The sequence below is a fragment of the Suncus etruscus genome, chromosome 13 (genome assembly GCF_024139225.1).
Source record: "Suncus etruscus isolate mSunEtr1 chromosome 13, mSunEtr1.pri.cur, whole genome shotgun sequence".
Lineage (NCBI taxonomy): Eukaryota > Metazoa > Chordata > Mammalia > Eulipotyphla > Soricidae > Suncus > Suncus etruscus.
Window position 1 is genome coordinate 99,768,975 of NC_064860.1, and position 15,707 is coordinate 99,784,681.

Sequence of the window (15,707 nt, forward strand, 5' to 3'; positions counted from 1 at the left end):
AGTAACCCCTGAGCACTGCCAGGTGTGGCCCAAAAAAACAAAACAAAACAAAACAAAACAAAAAATAATGCAAACTAATTCATTGGTTTGTTCAACTGAGTTTTGAGGTTTATATTCTAGGAAAAAAAAGTGCTAGGTCCAGTCAGCCTGGAAATCTATATTAATTGAAATGTTCTGGAACTGGAGAGATAGCATGGAGATAAGGTGTGTGCCTTGCATGCAGAAGGACGGTGGTTCGAATCCCAGCAACCCATATGGTCCCCTGAGCTTGCCGGGGGCGATTTCTGAGTATTGGTCCAGGAGTAGCCCCTGAGCGTGGCTGGGTGTGACCCAAAAACCAAAAAGAAATGTTCTTATGCAAATGCACTAACATCCTTGTAGTTTGGGAAAAGGAGGGTTGATGGGAGGGACTGGAGGGCCCTGTTTCCACTTAGACACAGACCAGAAATCCTGAAATGGCACAGGATGGTAGGGGGATCAGGACCAGCAGACTCCAGTCTCCTCTTTTTAAGACACCTTTGGGCTTGGGTGGTTCTTGATTTTGCTCCTGGTTTTTCACTCTTTGCTCACGCCCTGAGGGACTCAGGGCAGTACTGAGGGTGCTGAGGTCAAATGAAGATAGGCCATGTACAGGCCAGTACTGATCTATTGCTCCCCATCCCTTTGCTGTATTATCCATTCCCCTCTTTTATTGTAGTCTATTCTCATCTCTGTGATAACCAACATGTATATGAAGAGCAGCAATTCTGTTCTGCATTTGATCCACGATTTGGCCTTTTTCATTAGGGATCCAGACTTAGGCATGGACTACTGTCCCCTTCATTGTCTCTAATGCCGGATTGTCCTTCTGTGGCAGGGTATTTTGGGGTAAAGCCTGTGCTAATCTCCTGGTTGGAAGGAGGAGCCCTGGGGAGGCTGCCACGAAGTCTGTTTGCAGGGGAATGTGGGAAGAGCCTCCTGGGCTCAGGGTGTGGTTTGTTTGTGGGTTGTCATGGGCCTGTGTGAGATAGGGGCCCTGGGCTTGGGCCTTGGGACTACCAGGTCATTGGTTCAAGACCTCTCATGACCTTTCAATTCCCTTTATATTGAGTCCCAGAATAATCTGCAGCTTTGCTGTCTTTGCAAGACAGCAAAGGTTTATGAATGTAAACCTCTTTCTGATTCCATGTCTGGGTATTTAGAACAGATCCTGAGATTCCTTCATTTGCTGTTAGTGCTCAGTATGGTTGCACAGCTTCATGTTCGAGTGCCCTTCTCAGGCCCCTCTGTCTTTTTCTTTTACTCTGATAGATATTATGGGGTGTTTGATATCCCCAAGGAAGTGATTTTCTTTCCTTTTATTTTGAAGTTCCCTCACTGATAATAATTGCGGTTAATCTTGGCCCTGTGCTTCAGGAATTACTCCTGGTGGGCTTGGAGGACATTATGAGATCATGGGAATTGAACTCAAGTCAGCTTCGAGGCAAACACCTCCCTGCTGTGCTTTCTTTCTGGCCCACTCAGAAAAATATTTTGTCTGTATTTTAAATCATTTATGAGCAAGCCCAGCACAAAGCTAATGTAGATTTTGCCAAGTTCCTCACTGTGCTGCTCCCAACCTGTCTTGCCTTTTCATGACAGCTTATTTAGTATCTGAAAACAGCATGTATTCACTTCACCTATGTTTCAACCAGGTTTCTTAAACCAGGTTTCATTCAACTAATTCTTTTCTTAATAAACTTTTACTTAAGCACCATGTTTATTGAATGTTCATTGTTGAGTTTTAGTCAAATTGTACACTGCCCTTCACCAGTGCAACATTTCTGGCACCAGTGTCCCCTATGTCCTACCCCCACAATATCCCACTTCTGTCCAAGACTGGCATTTTGTTTCTCTCTCTCACAATCATTGTCATGCTTGTATTGCTCTGTGCTTACAGCTTGTTGCAAGATTCATATCATGGGCTTGTCCTTGCAGCTGTCTGTTGTCTCTAGATAATATTACTATGCCCTGTTTTATTTTTCTTATATCCCGCAGATGAGTTTGACTATTTTATGGCAATCTCTCTTCCTCTGATTTATAATATGATAATAATCTCCATGTCCATCCCTGTATAAGCCAATTTTATGACTTCATTTTTTCTAATAGCTGCATAGTGTCCCATTGTGTAGGTTTCTTTAGCCACTAATCTGTTGTCGGGCCCCTGGGTTGTTTCCCGATTCTGACTACTATAAATACTGCTGCAGTGAACATAGTAGTGTGGAGGACATTTTTGTATTGTGTTTTTGTGTTCCTAGGGTCTGTCCCTAGGAGTGGTATTACTGAATTGCATGGAAGCTCAGTTTCCACTTTCTTGAGCCATATCCATAATATTTTTCAGAAAGATTTGGCTAGACAGCATTCTCACCAGCAGTGAGAGTTCCTTTCTCCCTGCATTCATGCCACACTAGTTGTTCTCACTGTTTCTCAGAGGCTATTCAAGATCCAGTGCTTGTGACTGTCTCCCAGTGGTGCTGGGTATGACTTAGATCCCTAGCACTGGGGATATAAACTGCTTGCAGACTTGGCATTTGTACTCATTTTTTTATTGTGTTGGTGTTACTAGGTCACATCCAGCTCTAGTCATAGGGCCACATAGTCCTAAGGGATTAAAACTAGGGCCTTGCCATTTAAGTTAGGATTCTGCCCCTAAATATGACATTTTGGGTTTCTGAAGAGAGGTCTGGCTAAACCCACTAATATTCAGGAATTAATCTTTTTTTTTTTTTTGGTTTTTGGGCCACACCCTGTGACGCTCAGGGGTTACTCCTGGCTATGCGCTCAGCAGTTGCTCCTGGCTTCTTGGGGGACCATATGGGACGCTGGGGGATCGAACCGCGGTCCGTCCTAGGCTAGCGCAGGCAAGACAGGCACCTTACCTCCAGCGCCACCGCCCGGCCCCTCAGGAATTAATCTTATATTGGTGCTCAGGAATCACTCCTGGCAGTGCTTTGGGGAACCAGATACAGCGTCAGGGATTGAAATGGGATTGTCCACAGGCCATGCATGCACCATAGATCTTGTACCTTAAATATGACTTTTGATGTTAAAATATGAAATTGAATATATTCATTCATAATCTCTAACCATAACCTTATTATGCCTCTGTTGGTAAAGCTCCATGCTAGGTGCTTCCTAATGACTAATAGTTTTCCCCTCATAGGAAGTCACTAAGAATGATTTTGAGCTATGATATCAAGTGTCAGTACATCTCAGGAGAGTAAAATATCTTTAGAAACCACATCATAGAGTAAAAGGACTTTAGGGTGCTGTGTACCGAAAGGTCACTGAAGATATTAAGTCCAAAAGTTCCAGGTGAGAGGTTGAAGCAGTTGCACAGTAGGAAGGGTGTTTGTCTTTTTTTTTTATAATTTTTTATTTTGAATTATGAGAACAAAAGATGCAAAGAAAGAGGATAAGGTAAAGTTACAGTGGAAGGACAATCACCCATAACATAATTATCAGAAGAAGTCCCCTTGCTGATATCTTAACTTTGAACTTTCACCAAAGAAAGTTAAGATAAATAAAACAGAATCCATGTGCAATAACTTTGTTTCTCAAGTCCCCAGATTGTAGCACATTATAATATTTCTTAACAGCACACAAGGCAATCTAAAGCCATCAAACTTACGTAACTCCTTAGGTGTTTGTCTTTTATGCACCAACCTAGGTTCAATCCTTGGCATCCTATATGGTCTTTTCCAGCCAGCCGGAATACTTGCTGAGTGAACACACAGAGCAATGCCTGAGTACTCTAAGGCACAAAACAAAAACAAAGAAAAGGTTCTGAATGTGTACTTTCTGAATTTTGCAAGATTTAGTGGATGCAAATGGAATGACAAAACACAGTTTAGGGACCAGAGATATAGTACAGCATTCCATACAGTTTTACAAGCCTGCCAGGAGTCATCCCAGAGCAGAAACAGGAGTAAGGTATGGGCATCTCCAGGTGTGGCCACAAAATCCAACCAAACAGAAAAATCCACCAGACTATTTAGTAGCATGAAGATTTTATCTTGTTTTATCAAAAAAAAAATAAGAAAGTGCTAGGAGAACAGACTTTAGCAAGAGATAGAACTATGGTTCAAACAGCCTTGTCAACATCTACGCTGACCCAAACCGTTCTCTTTCAGCAGAACTCAAGCCAGAAATCCATTCTTGCCCCTTCTGCTGTCTCACCTGCTCCAGTCAGAACTTACTCAGTCGTCACATGAAACGAAGTCATCCCTCTTGGTTCCTCCTGGAAACATCTGCAAGAAAGCACCCTCAATCAGAGAATTCCTATCCACCTGATCTAAACCAATGGTGGAAGCATTCTGATTTATATAATGACAAACCAAAGAATGACATACTTGAAAGTCAAAAGCACAAAGAAAGCTCTGAACATCTGGCTAATAGGATGAGGCTTAGAAGAATTTCAGCAGCCTTTTCTAGACGATTTAGTGATCAAATAGGTAATTCCAGTAAACAGATGACAATGGAGGAAGACATTAACACAGACCTGGAAGAAAATCAAAAGGACACATGTGGAGTAGTTCCAAGGATAAACTTTCCAATAATTGTAAGAGACAAACATGTAAGGCCAAGGCAAGGCTTTAGTGATGGATCAAATCTCATCACACATCAACTGACTCACACAAGGGAGAAACCCCATGTTTGCAGGGAGTGTGGGTGTAGCTTCAGTGAGAAGTCAAGTCTCAGCAGACACCAGAGAACACACACAGGGAGAAACCTCATGTTTGCAGAGAGTGTGGGCGTGGATTCACTCTGAGGTCAGGTCTCATCAGACACCAGAGGACACACACAGGGGAGAAGCCCTATGTTTGCAGAGAGTGTGGGCGAGGTTTCACTGAGAGGCCAAGTCTCATCACACACCAGAGGATACACACAGGGGAGAAGCCTCATGTTTGCAGGGAATGTGGACGTGGCTTCAGTGAGAGGTCAAGTCTCAGCAGACATCAGAGAACACACACAGGGGAGAAACCCCATATTTGCAGAGAGTGTGGGCGTGGCTTCACTGTGAGGTTTGGTCTCATCAGACACCAAAGGATACACACAGGGGAGAACCCCTATGTTTGCAGAGAGTGTGGAAGAGGCTTTCGTTGGAGGTTAGGTCTTATCACACACCAGAGGACACACACTGGAGAGAAGCTCCATGTTTGCAGGGAGTGTGGACAAGGCTTTGGTTGGAAGTCACATCTCAACAGACACCAAAAGATACACACAGGGGAGAAGCCCTATGTTTGCAGGGAGTGTGGACAAGGCTTTTGTTGGAGGTCACATCTCAACAGACACCAGAAGATACACACAGGGGAGAAGCTCTATGTTTGCAGAGAGTGTGGGTGAGGCTTCACTGAGAGGCCAAGTCTCATCATGCACCAGAAGACACACAGGTGAGAAAGCCGTATGTTTGCAGAGTGTGGGCGAGGCTTCGCTGAGAAGTCTCATCACACCAGAGGACATACGGGAGAAACTGCATGTTTGTGGAGAATGGGCAAGGCTTTCATTGGAGGAAAAGTCTCATCAGACACCAGAAGACACGCAGGTGAGAAGCCTTATGTTTGCAGAGAGAGTGGGAGAAGCTTTCATTGGAGGTTAAGTCTCATCACTAGAGTACACACACACACACACACACACACACACACACACACACATACACACACGGGTTAAGTCTCATCACCAGAGTACAAACACACACACACACACAGGAGAAACTCCATGTTTGCAGGAATTGTGGGTGAGGCTTTACTCTGAGATCAAGTCTTCATTGGCTAGTTAAGTTTCATAATATACCAGACCACACACACAGCCAGGAAGCCCTATATTTACAGAGATTGTGGGAGAGGCTTTACTTGTCTCATTGCACACTGGAGAAGCCCTGTGTTTGCAGAGTGGGCAAGGCTTCATTAAGGTCAAATCTCATCACACATCAGGGGATACAAATGAGAGAAACCATGTTTGCCGAGAGTAGATGTGGCTTTGGTCAGAGGTCAGGTCTCATCAGAAGACACACGAGAGGGCCCAGAGAGATAGCACAGTGGCATTTGCCTTGCAAGCAGCCGATCCAGGACCAAAGTGGTTGGTTCGAATCCCAGTGTCCCATATGGTCCCCCCTGCCTGCCAGGAGCTATTTCTGAGCAGACAGCCAGGAGTAACTCCTGAGCACCGTCGGATGTGGCCCCCCCCCAAAAAAAGACACACGAGAAAAACCCCATGTTTGTGTAGGGTGGGGGTGAAGCTTCTTCTAAATTTTACATCTCATCACACACCACAGGACACACATATTCGAATGTCGACATTTGGAGAAAGGTGACTAATGAAAAGTGACCTCAGAATCCACAGAGAACAAATACAACCAGCAAAATCTACATAGTGTATCTAGGAAAGTGGTTAGGTCAATGTTCTGACATCTAACTCCACCAGTATTTAGTTTTCTGCAAAAGAAAATTCATACTTATGTAGTTCTGGTTTTTAATACTTCCTTCCCCCTTCAAATTGGAGGGAAATAGAATGGACAGATATATTCTATTTAAAAAAGAATCAGTACAAAATATGTATTGAAGGCAGTCACCATGAATTAGTAAATTTTGGGAACTTACCTTAGAGAATTTGACCCCTTCCTTGACCTTTGAAACAACAGAGTTCACCTTGGTGGGAACCACGTTCTAGATTTTTTCTACTTCTTAGTTTCCTTTGGTTTGCATTTGAGGTTGGTTGTTAAAAGCTGCCCTGAGTGTGACCTTTTCTTTTGCAACTCAGAATTAACTTTGCTTTGTCATTGTAAACATCCTTCTCTGCACCTGTGACTGGCTTACCTCTATAAAACCCCCTTTTTGGAAAATAAACTTGTTGCACTCCTGCCAGAAGACGTGTTGACTCCACATACTCTGTGTGTGGTTTCACTGTTTTATATTTCACAACCCACTCTCCCTAAAGTGTTTTCACTGAGATCTCACTAATGGCTGTAGGACAGAAGCCGCCTACACTACAATTTGATACCCGCAGTGATCAGTTCATGTAACTTCTGAAATTGATTTGACAAGGAGTTAGCTAATTGTGTTTGTGTTTGTTAAATTCACTACTGCATTTCAGTTATAGTATATAACTAAGAGTTGTAAGCATCAATATAAATTGTTCAGTAGTGTGTAAAGTAAGAAAGATGTTTTGTGAGATGTAACACATCCAGGAGATATATACTCTAAATCAGGGGTCTTCAAACTTTTTAAAGTGGTGGCTGGATTACGGTCCCTTAGAGAGCTGGAGGGCCGGACTATATAAGCTACTAATTCCTACTCACACTGCGCATATCTTATATAAATAAAATGAAAACCATTTATAAATAAACAGATCATGCACCAGTATTTCAATGGGAACTGTGGGCCTGCTTTTGGCTAATGAGATGGTCAATGTCAGGTTCCATATTTGTCACTACCAGCCATAACAAGTGATGCAAGTGGGTATCAGTTAATCTTGATCTGGTTGGAGATTTCAGATGTTTCATTCTTGAAAAAGTCTGTTCACAGGCATAAGTGCTACCAAAGATGGTTACCATTTTGAGTGCATGGTTCCTGATATTTGGATATGTCTCAGAGGGGAGAGATGCATAGAAATTCAAAAGGTTACTTGACTTAAATGCGTCTTTCAGAGAGTCACAATTCTGCAGTTGAGCTAGTTTCATTTGGTAAATAAATTGTAAGGACATTTTCAATCTCAACAGAAAATGGGTTACAAAAAAGCTGTATGTCCTGTTCATGGAGATGAAGCTCTTGGAATCTAAATTGAAACTCCTTTTGCAACAATTCTAGTGAAGCCAGATATGTTTCCTTTGGGAATGCAACCAATGGTTTGTCCGCTGACAGGTTTTGAGTTGTTGGGAGATGACTGAAGTTTTCCTCCTGTACTTGTTTGATGAGAAGGCCTAATTTTACTTCAAATGCTTTCACATGCAATGCCATATCACAGATGAGCTTCCCCTTGCCTTGAAGTTGCAGATTGAAACTGTTGAGTAGCTCTGTTATATCTGTCAGAAAGGCAAGGTGCCATTTCCATTCTGCATCATTGAGCTCTGGTACTTCTTGGTTTTTTTGAAAGTAGAAAAGCTGTAATCTGTGGAAGTAAGTCATAGAAACGTTTCAAAACTCTCCCTCTACTCAGCCAACAAACTTCTGTGTGGTACAGAACATCTTCATGGGCAACATTTACCTCAGATAGGAATTCCTGAAATTGTCTGTGGTTTAGTGCATGAGTTCTAATGTAATTAACACAAGATACCACAATTTTCATAACAGAGTCCCGCTTCAGTGATTTACAACACAGCACTTGTTGGTGGATGAGGCAGGTATGGCAATTGGATGAGGATGGTTATGTTTGTCCATCTCTTGTGTAATGTGAGCAATTACTCCTCTCTTAGACCCCACCATGCTAGGAGCACCATCAGTTGTTACACTGACTAGTTTAACCCAGTCCAACTCCAAACCATTCACAATTTGGCAAACCTTTTCAAATATATCCACTCCTGTGGTTCTACCTTTGATACTTTGCAGTGCAGCAAGCTCTTCTGTGACTTCAAAATACTCATTTGTCCCACGCATATAAATGAGAAGTTGGGCAGAATCACGAACATCATTGCTTTCGTTTAGTGCCAAGGAAAAATAGCAAAATTTCTTTGCAGAGTTTTGCAAATGGTGCAGCAAATTTTCTCCCATTTCTTCAATCCTTCGTGTCATTGTAACTCCTGAAAGGCTCACTGTACTAAATAAATCGGCCTTCTCTGGACACATCTCTTTGGCAACAGAAATAAGGCATTCTTTAACAAATTCTCCCTCCACAAATGGTTTGCCATTGCACGCTATTAGCTTGGCAACTTGAAAACTTGCCCGCAGTGAGGAAGTATTTAACTGCTTCTGCTTCACAAAAGTATTTTGCTGAGTCGTCAGTGTATGTTTCAGTTGTAATATTTTATCTTTTCTCACTTCTCCAACCAAACAATCATATTTATCTTTATGTTGAGTTTGATAGTGGCATCGCAATTTGTATTCTTTGAACACAGCAACTATATTCTGGCATATCAGACACACAGCTTTTTCTTTGTACCGCATTAAAAAGTAATCATAAGTCCACTCTTCTTTGAATATCCTACACTTGCTGTTAATTTTTCTTTTTTTTTTTGACATCATTGTTTCCTAGGGATTCCAAACTGATATTAGTGAAATACAAATATGTGTGTATATATACACACAGTGTATGAACCCCCATTACTCCCTGATGTGAACACTTACCCCTTGCAGGCTTTTTCTAAGCAGACCAGCTCAGTTCCTGATTGTTCAGTTATATCTCCCTATATAATGCCCAAATTGATATGTTCGGAATCAGCATGTGAACACTGAAAAGGAATTGCAAAATGCATATAACATTTTCAATGTAACCCCTTTAAAATGCTTCAGCATCGAACCCCTAATTTTCCACATGGGCAATTCAGCACCGAACTCCTAACCTCCCAACCACCGTCCACACCCTAACTTTGATTTCAGCACTGAACGCCTCACCACCCCTAAGGGGAATTTTCATATGAGTCACCCACAGCCCAATTGGGCAGAACCCCTCATCTGGCAAAAATTTATTTTTATGGCACTTTTGACTGACCTTTGGCAGTGGAGGGAGTGGAGGAAAACCTCACTGACAGGCAGGCACAGCACACAGACACCATGTTGCCTGGGGGTGGAGCAGGCGCCTTTTTACATCATATAGTCAACCACATGTGGTACTCCTCGCCATGCGGCGTCCAGCGCCCTCCAGTGACATCATCAGCAAAGCACGTGCCAAGCACCAGGCACAAGGGTGCATCAGTGTCCCTCTCAACACTGCCTTCACGCCCACCCTCCCAGCATACAACATGCCGTGGGCGGAGGCGATTGACATCATCCCTGAGAAACCGTGACACTGAGTGGATATGCTGGCAGGTATCTTGGCAACCAAACAGCGCTCACAGCTGGCAGGCTGAATCAGACTCGTCTGCGGGCCTTATGTGGCCCAAGGGCTGTAGTTTGAAGACCCCTGCCTTAACTATATTGAGAAAGGTTCCTTCCATTCCCATTTTGCTGAGAGTTTTGATCAAGAATGGGTGTTGGACCTTATCAAATGTTTTCTCTGTGTCTATTGATATGATCATGTGATTTTTATTTTTGTTGTTGTTGATGATCTGTATTATGTTGATAGATTTACGGATGTTAAACCAGCCTTGCATTCCTGGGTTGAAACCTACTTGATCGTAGTGGATGATCTTCTTAATGAGGCATTGAATCCTATTTGCCAGGATTTTGTTGAGGATCTTTGCATCTGTATTCATCAGCGATATTGGTCTGTAATTTTCATTTTTGGTAGCATCTCTGTCTGGTTTAGGTATCAAGGTGGTGTTGGCTTCATAAAAGCTATTTGAAAGTGTTCCTGTTTTTTCAGTTTCATGAAAGAGTCTTGCCAGGATTGGTAATAGTTCCTCTTGAAAGGTTTGAAAGAATTCATTAGTAAATCCATCTGGGCCTGGGCTTTTGTTTTTGGGCAGACATTTGATTACTGTCTTAATTTCCTCAATAGTGATGGGTGTGTTTAGATATGCTACATCCTCTTCATTCAACCGTGGAAGATTATAAGAGTCCAAAAATTAATCCATTTCTTCCAGGTTTTCATTTTTTAGAGGCATAGAGTTTCTCAAAGTAGTTTCTGATTACCCTTTGGATCTCTACCATATCAGTAGTGATCTCTCCTTTTTCATTCCTAATGCGAGTTATCAAGTCTCTCTCTCTCTCTCTTTCTCTCTCTCTCTGTTAGTTTTGCCAGTGGTCTATCAATCTTGTTTATTTTTTCAAAGAACCAACTTCTGCTTTCGTTGATCTTTTGGATTGTTTTTTTGGTTTCCACTTCATTGATTTCTGCTCTCAGCTTTGTTATTTCCTTCTGTCTCCCTATTTTTGGGTCCTTTAGTTGAGTACTTTCTAATTCTATGAACTGCGTCATTAAGCTATTCAGGTATGCCCCTTCTTCTTTCCTGATGTGTGCTTGCAAAGCTATAAATTTTCCTCTCAGTACCACTTTTGCTGTGTCCCATAGGTTCTGATAGTTTGTGTCTCCATTGTCATTTGTTTTCAGGAAGGTTTTGATTTCCTGTTTGATTTCATCTCGGACCCACTGATTATTCAGTATTAGGCTGTTTAACTTCCAGGTATTAAAGTTTTTCTTCTGTGTCCCTTTGTAGTTCACATATAATTTCAGGGCCTTGTGACCAGTGAAGGTAGCCTGCAAAATTTCTATCCTCTTGATATTATGGAGGTATGTTTTATGTGCTAGCATGTAGTCTATCCTGGAGAATGTCCCATGTACATTATAGAAGAATGTGTATCCAGGCTTCTGGGGGTGGAGTGTCCTGTATATATCTACTAGGCCTCTTTATTCCATTTCTCTCCTCATGTCTAGTATATTCTTGTTGGGTTTCAGTCTGGTTGACCTGTCAAGTGTTGAAAATGCCGTGTTGAGGTCTCCCACACTTATTGTGTTGTTATTGATATTATTTTTCAGATTTGTCAACAATTTTATTAAATGTTTTGCTGGCCCCTCATTCGGTGCATATATGTTTAGGAGAGTGATTTCTTCCTGCTGTATGTATCCCTTGATTAATACAAAAAGTCCATCTTTGTCCCTTACAACTTTCCTAAGTATAAAGTTTGCATCATCTGATATTAGTATGGCCACTCCAGCTTTCTTATGGGTGTTGTTTGCTTGGATGATTTTCCTCCAGCCTTTTATTTTGAGTCTATGTTTGTTCTGATTATTTGGGTGTGTTTCTTGTAGGCAGCAGAAGATAGGATTCAGTTTTTTGATCCATTTAGCCACTCTGTGTCTCTTAACTGGTGCATTTAGTCCATTGACATTGAGAGAAAAAAATTGTCCTGGGAGTTAGTGCCATCTTTATATCGAAGTTTGGTGTGTCTGTTGGTCAGTCTTGTCTTAAAGTAGGCCGTTCAATTTTTCTTTTAAGAATGGTTTTGAGTCTGTAAAGTTTCTGAGCTGTTGTTTGTCTGTGAAACCATGTATTGTTCCTTCAAACCTGAAAGTGAGTTTTGCTGGGTGCAGTATTCTAGGCGAAGCATTTATTTCATTGAATTTTGTCACTATGTCCCACCACTGCCTTCTGGCCTTGAGTGTCTCCGGTGACAGGTCTGCAGTAAATCTCAAGGATGTTCCCTTGAATGTAATTTCTCTTTTCGATCTTGTTGTTTCAGAATTCTGTCTCTATCTGTGGGATTCATCATTGTGACTAAGATGTGTCTTGGGGTGTTTTTTCTGGGATATCTTTTATTCGGTACTCTTCAGGCATGCAGGATTTGATCGCATGTATTCTTTAGCTCTGGTAGTTTCTCTTTAATGATGTTCTTGACCGTTGATTCTTTCTGGAGATTTTCTTCCTGGGTCTCTGGGACTCCAATGATTCTTAAGTTGTTTTTGTTGAGCTTATCGTAGACTTCTATTTTCATCTGTTCCCATTCTTTGAGTAATTTTTCAATTAACTGCCATTAACCCGTGGGAAACCTCAACCATGTTTTTCTTTAATTCATCTACTGAGTTTTTCAGACCTGATATTTGGCCTGAAATTTCAGTTTGGAGTTCTCTGATTTCTATCTTCATGTTCTCTTGATTCTTATTAGTGTTCTCTTTTATACTTTCTTTGAGTTCTTTGAACATCTTCCATATTGCGACTCTAAACTCCTTATCTGAGAGACTGACTTGTTGGTTGGTCATGCTCAAGTCATCAGAGTTGCCATCGTCATTCTCTATGTTTGGCGCTGGCCTGCATTGTTTCCCCATTATCACACTTGTATTGTGGGTTTTTCTACGTGTTGTGGTTTTATTCATTGGCTAAATGATGTGCACGGCTGCGAAGCAAAGTGAAGCGGCGGTGCTCCTCTGGCTCCTCCCTTTCTGGGCATGTAAACTCACCTTCAGGGAAGGCTCCAGGGAAGGCAAGCTGTCTGCAGATGAGCCACACACAGGATGAAATCAGGCCGAAAATGCAGCACAGCACAGAAGACAGGCAGATAGGGGTGCTGACATCTGAGTTCCCAGAAATCCTTTAGAACTTTAATTCTAGTCTGAAATGGGTAATCTCCTCTGATGGTTGGGGCTTCCCATTCTCTCACTGACAAAGGTGAAAGAGCTTGAAGCCTCAAAAACCTTCACTGTGGTCTCCAGGGTCACCCAGAAAATTGACATTTACCTCTGAAGCAGGCAGGATCACCGACAGGAACGCTGATGAAATCCAGTCTCAAATATTTTAAGTATATATGCAGATAGAAATAAGAAAGAAAAAGAAATCTCTACCCTCTGGGTTTTTCTGGATTTCCAATAAATATAAAATAAATTAGTAGAGGAAAAAGAAGTTGAAGCAGTAGTATAGGAAATCCACAAAAACATTGATACGAAAGTAAGAAAAAAGTGTTGTTCTCAATCCTGAGCTAAGAAAGAGGATAAATACCTAGAAGGAAAGAGGATGGGAGTCAACAAGATGAGGGAATGGTAATTCATTGAATAAGACCAGATGCTCTAAAATTCGCTCTGACAAATTGTCTTATGTCAGTTCCCCCTGACAAAATATATACTTTGAGGTAAAATCCTTAATTCTGAGAAATACCCCCAATTTCATTCTTCTGGATAATTCTAGAAGGGTTAATTTTTCTCTTGAATTTGAAGGGATACTGATGAACACAATTCATAGCTTGTGTATTGAACTGAGATATTATTCTGGACATTTCGGGAAAACTACTCCTATATATATGTAATAAATGACAGGTTGAGAGATAAATATACGAATAGAGTGAGAGCTATAAAGGCCATATGTCTATTCCTGACAAATCACAACCTTTAAGTTACAACTATCTTAATCTCCTATTTACCTTTTTCCATGAGCATTTAATGATGGAGGAGGATAGGCAAGAAGACTGAAATGAGTGGATTTTTATGAATGGATTTTCTTTAAAATTTCCCTCATGCCTTTGCATTATCATGTCTTTGAAATAAAAATAGGTCGTCTAATTTACACATTCTTTCAATATTTTACTGTTGTCAATGTGTGTATTTCTGCTCTTCCTTGGCGTTCTGCTGAATATGCATCTCAGAAATAATTCAAGTATCCTGGGCACAATTTTGATGAGTAGGAACCTATGAGGCTTAATAAGAAGCACCAAAATAGACAGGTATCTAAGAGGAAAAACAGGTCTTTGTTGAAGAAGTTGGGGCACTGCGAGATGCAGTTTTTCTAGCAATTGGTCAAAATGGAAAGATAATTTAAGACAGCACATTACAAGGCTGGTGTGACATGTAATTCTCAGCAGCACTGTGCAGAGAGAATCAACTAGGCAGCCATTTCACATAAAGCCAAAGGGACTCAGAGCTGAACAGAAATGTGCAGCTAAGAGAGGACCACATGGAATAAAATATTTGAATCCACCTTCCCCCAGTTAAGTGATGGCCCAAGGTGAGTTTCATGTATTACTGTAGTATTGTATTAAACTTCCACTGGGACATTGATTTTATATGCCCAGTTATTCTTTCTGTTTTATTTTGTTTTTAGGCCACACCCAGTGACACTCAGGGGTTACTCTGGGCTATGCGCTCAGAAATTGCTCCTGGCTTGAGGGACCATATGGGACACCAGGGATTGAACCCAGGTCTGTCCTGCATCAGGCACATGCAAGGCAAACACCCCACTGCTGTGCTTTCGCTCTGGCCCTGCCTGATTATTCTTTATTAGTAGAAGTAGTAGAATCATTTCCTAGTCTCATGTTCTGAGTCATAAAGGTTGCAAGACTATATTTTTATAAACTAAAGGACATCAATCATCATACATACCTTGACCCAGGGTGCAACCTCCCATGGGAGACCCCCGACCCGCGGGGGTGTGGAAATGAAGGTTGCTAGTTATTAGTGGGTTTGCCCGAGCAGAACCGACCTGTAAAGAAGAACTTGAGAAGTTAGTAAGAAGGGCCCTCAAGACTGCACATGCTGTTCAAAAGGGGTTTATTGTCGGGGGGAATCAGCTTTTAAGGGCTGAAATACGTCAGAAGGTGTTACAAGTTTTCCACCAATCACAGTTACAAGCATTCATTAGCATAAGCTGGGGCAGGTAATAGGGAGGGGCAAAGAGGTAGAGAGCACGTTTTACCTGAAGGCATAAGATTCAAACAGAGTTTTATAAATTATACTCAACAAGCATAAATAGAACATCAGCTGTAATCCTTTAGCTAACACAAAGGCAAGTTGCTCTATATTTTTCTTTCTGGCTGGATGTATTGGGCTGCTTTGAATTACTTTAGTATTTGTCTATTTCCTTTGTTCTCAAGGCATGGGCGCCTTTGGTCACGTGGGTGACCAGATTAGGAATTACTGAGGTGTCCTATGTTCTAGGTTTCATCAGCTAGGCTCCCCACAGTTCCCAGTTTTTGTAATAATAAAAGAAGAAGAGCAAAATGGGTGAAGTGCCTGTCTTAGGTCGCTTTGGTGGGCTTCCAGTTCTGGACATGGCAACAAGAGACCAAATTAAAAGTTTTTGCGCGCAAAATATTAGGAATGCCATGTTTGCACCCAGACACTGGCACCAAGCTATCCCCGTCATGAGCATCTCCACAGCCAGGAGCATGCTGAGC

General features: G+C 41.7%; 1 protein-coding gene across 3 annotated transcripts in view; it reads left to right on the forward strand.

The window, feature by feature from the left end:
* The window catches only part of LOC126025670 (histone-lysine N-methyltransferase PRDM9-like), a 57,782-nt gene extending 52,106 nt beyond the window's left edge, over positions 1 to 5,676 (forward strand). Inside the window, exons 4-7 of one of the 3 annotated variants that reach the window (XM_049785466.1) lie at positions 857 to 933; positions 4,151 to 4,861; positions 5,114 to 5,210; positions 5,295 to 5,676. In XM_049785466.1, the coding sequence (XP_049641423.1) occupies positions 857 to 933; positions 4,151 to 4,789 (716 nt within the window). In that variant the 3' untranslated portion in view covers positions 4,790 to 4,861; positions 5,114 to 5,210; positions 5,295 to 5,676. Of the gene's footprint in view, positions 1 to 856; positions 934 to 4,150; positions 4,862 to 5,113; positions 5,211 to 5,281 lie in introns of all 3 variants that reach the window. The other 2 variants (XM_049785465.1, XM_049785467.1) reach the window with 2 other exon arrangements.
* Positions 5,677 to 15,707: the final 10,031 nt, after the last annotated feature.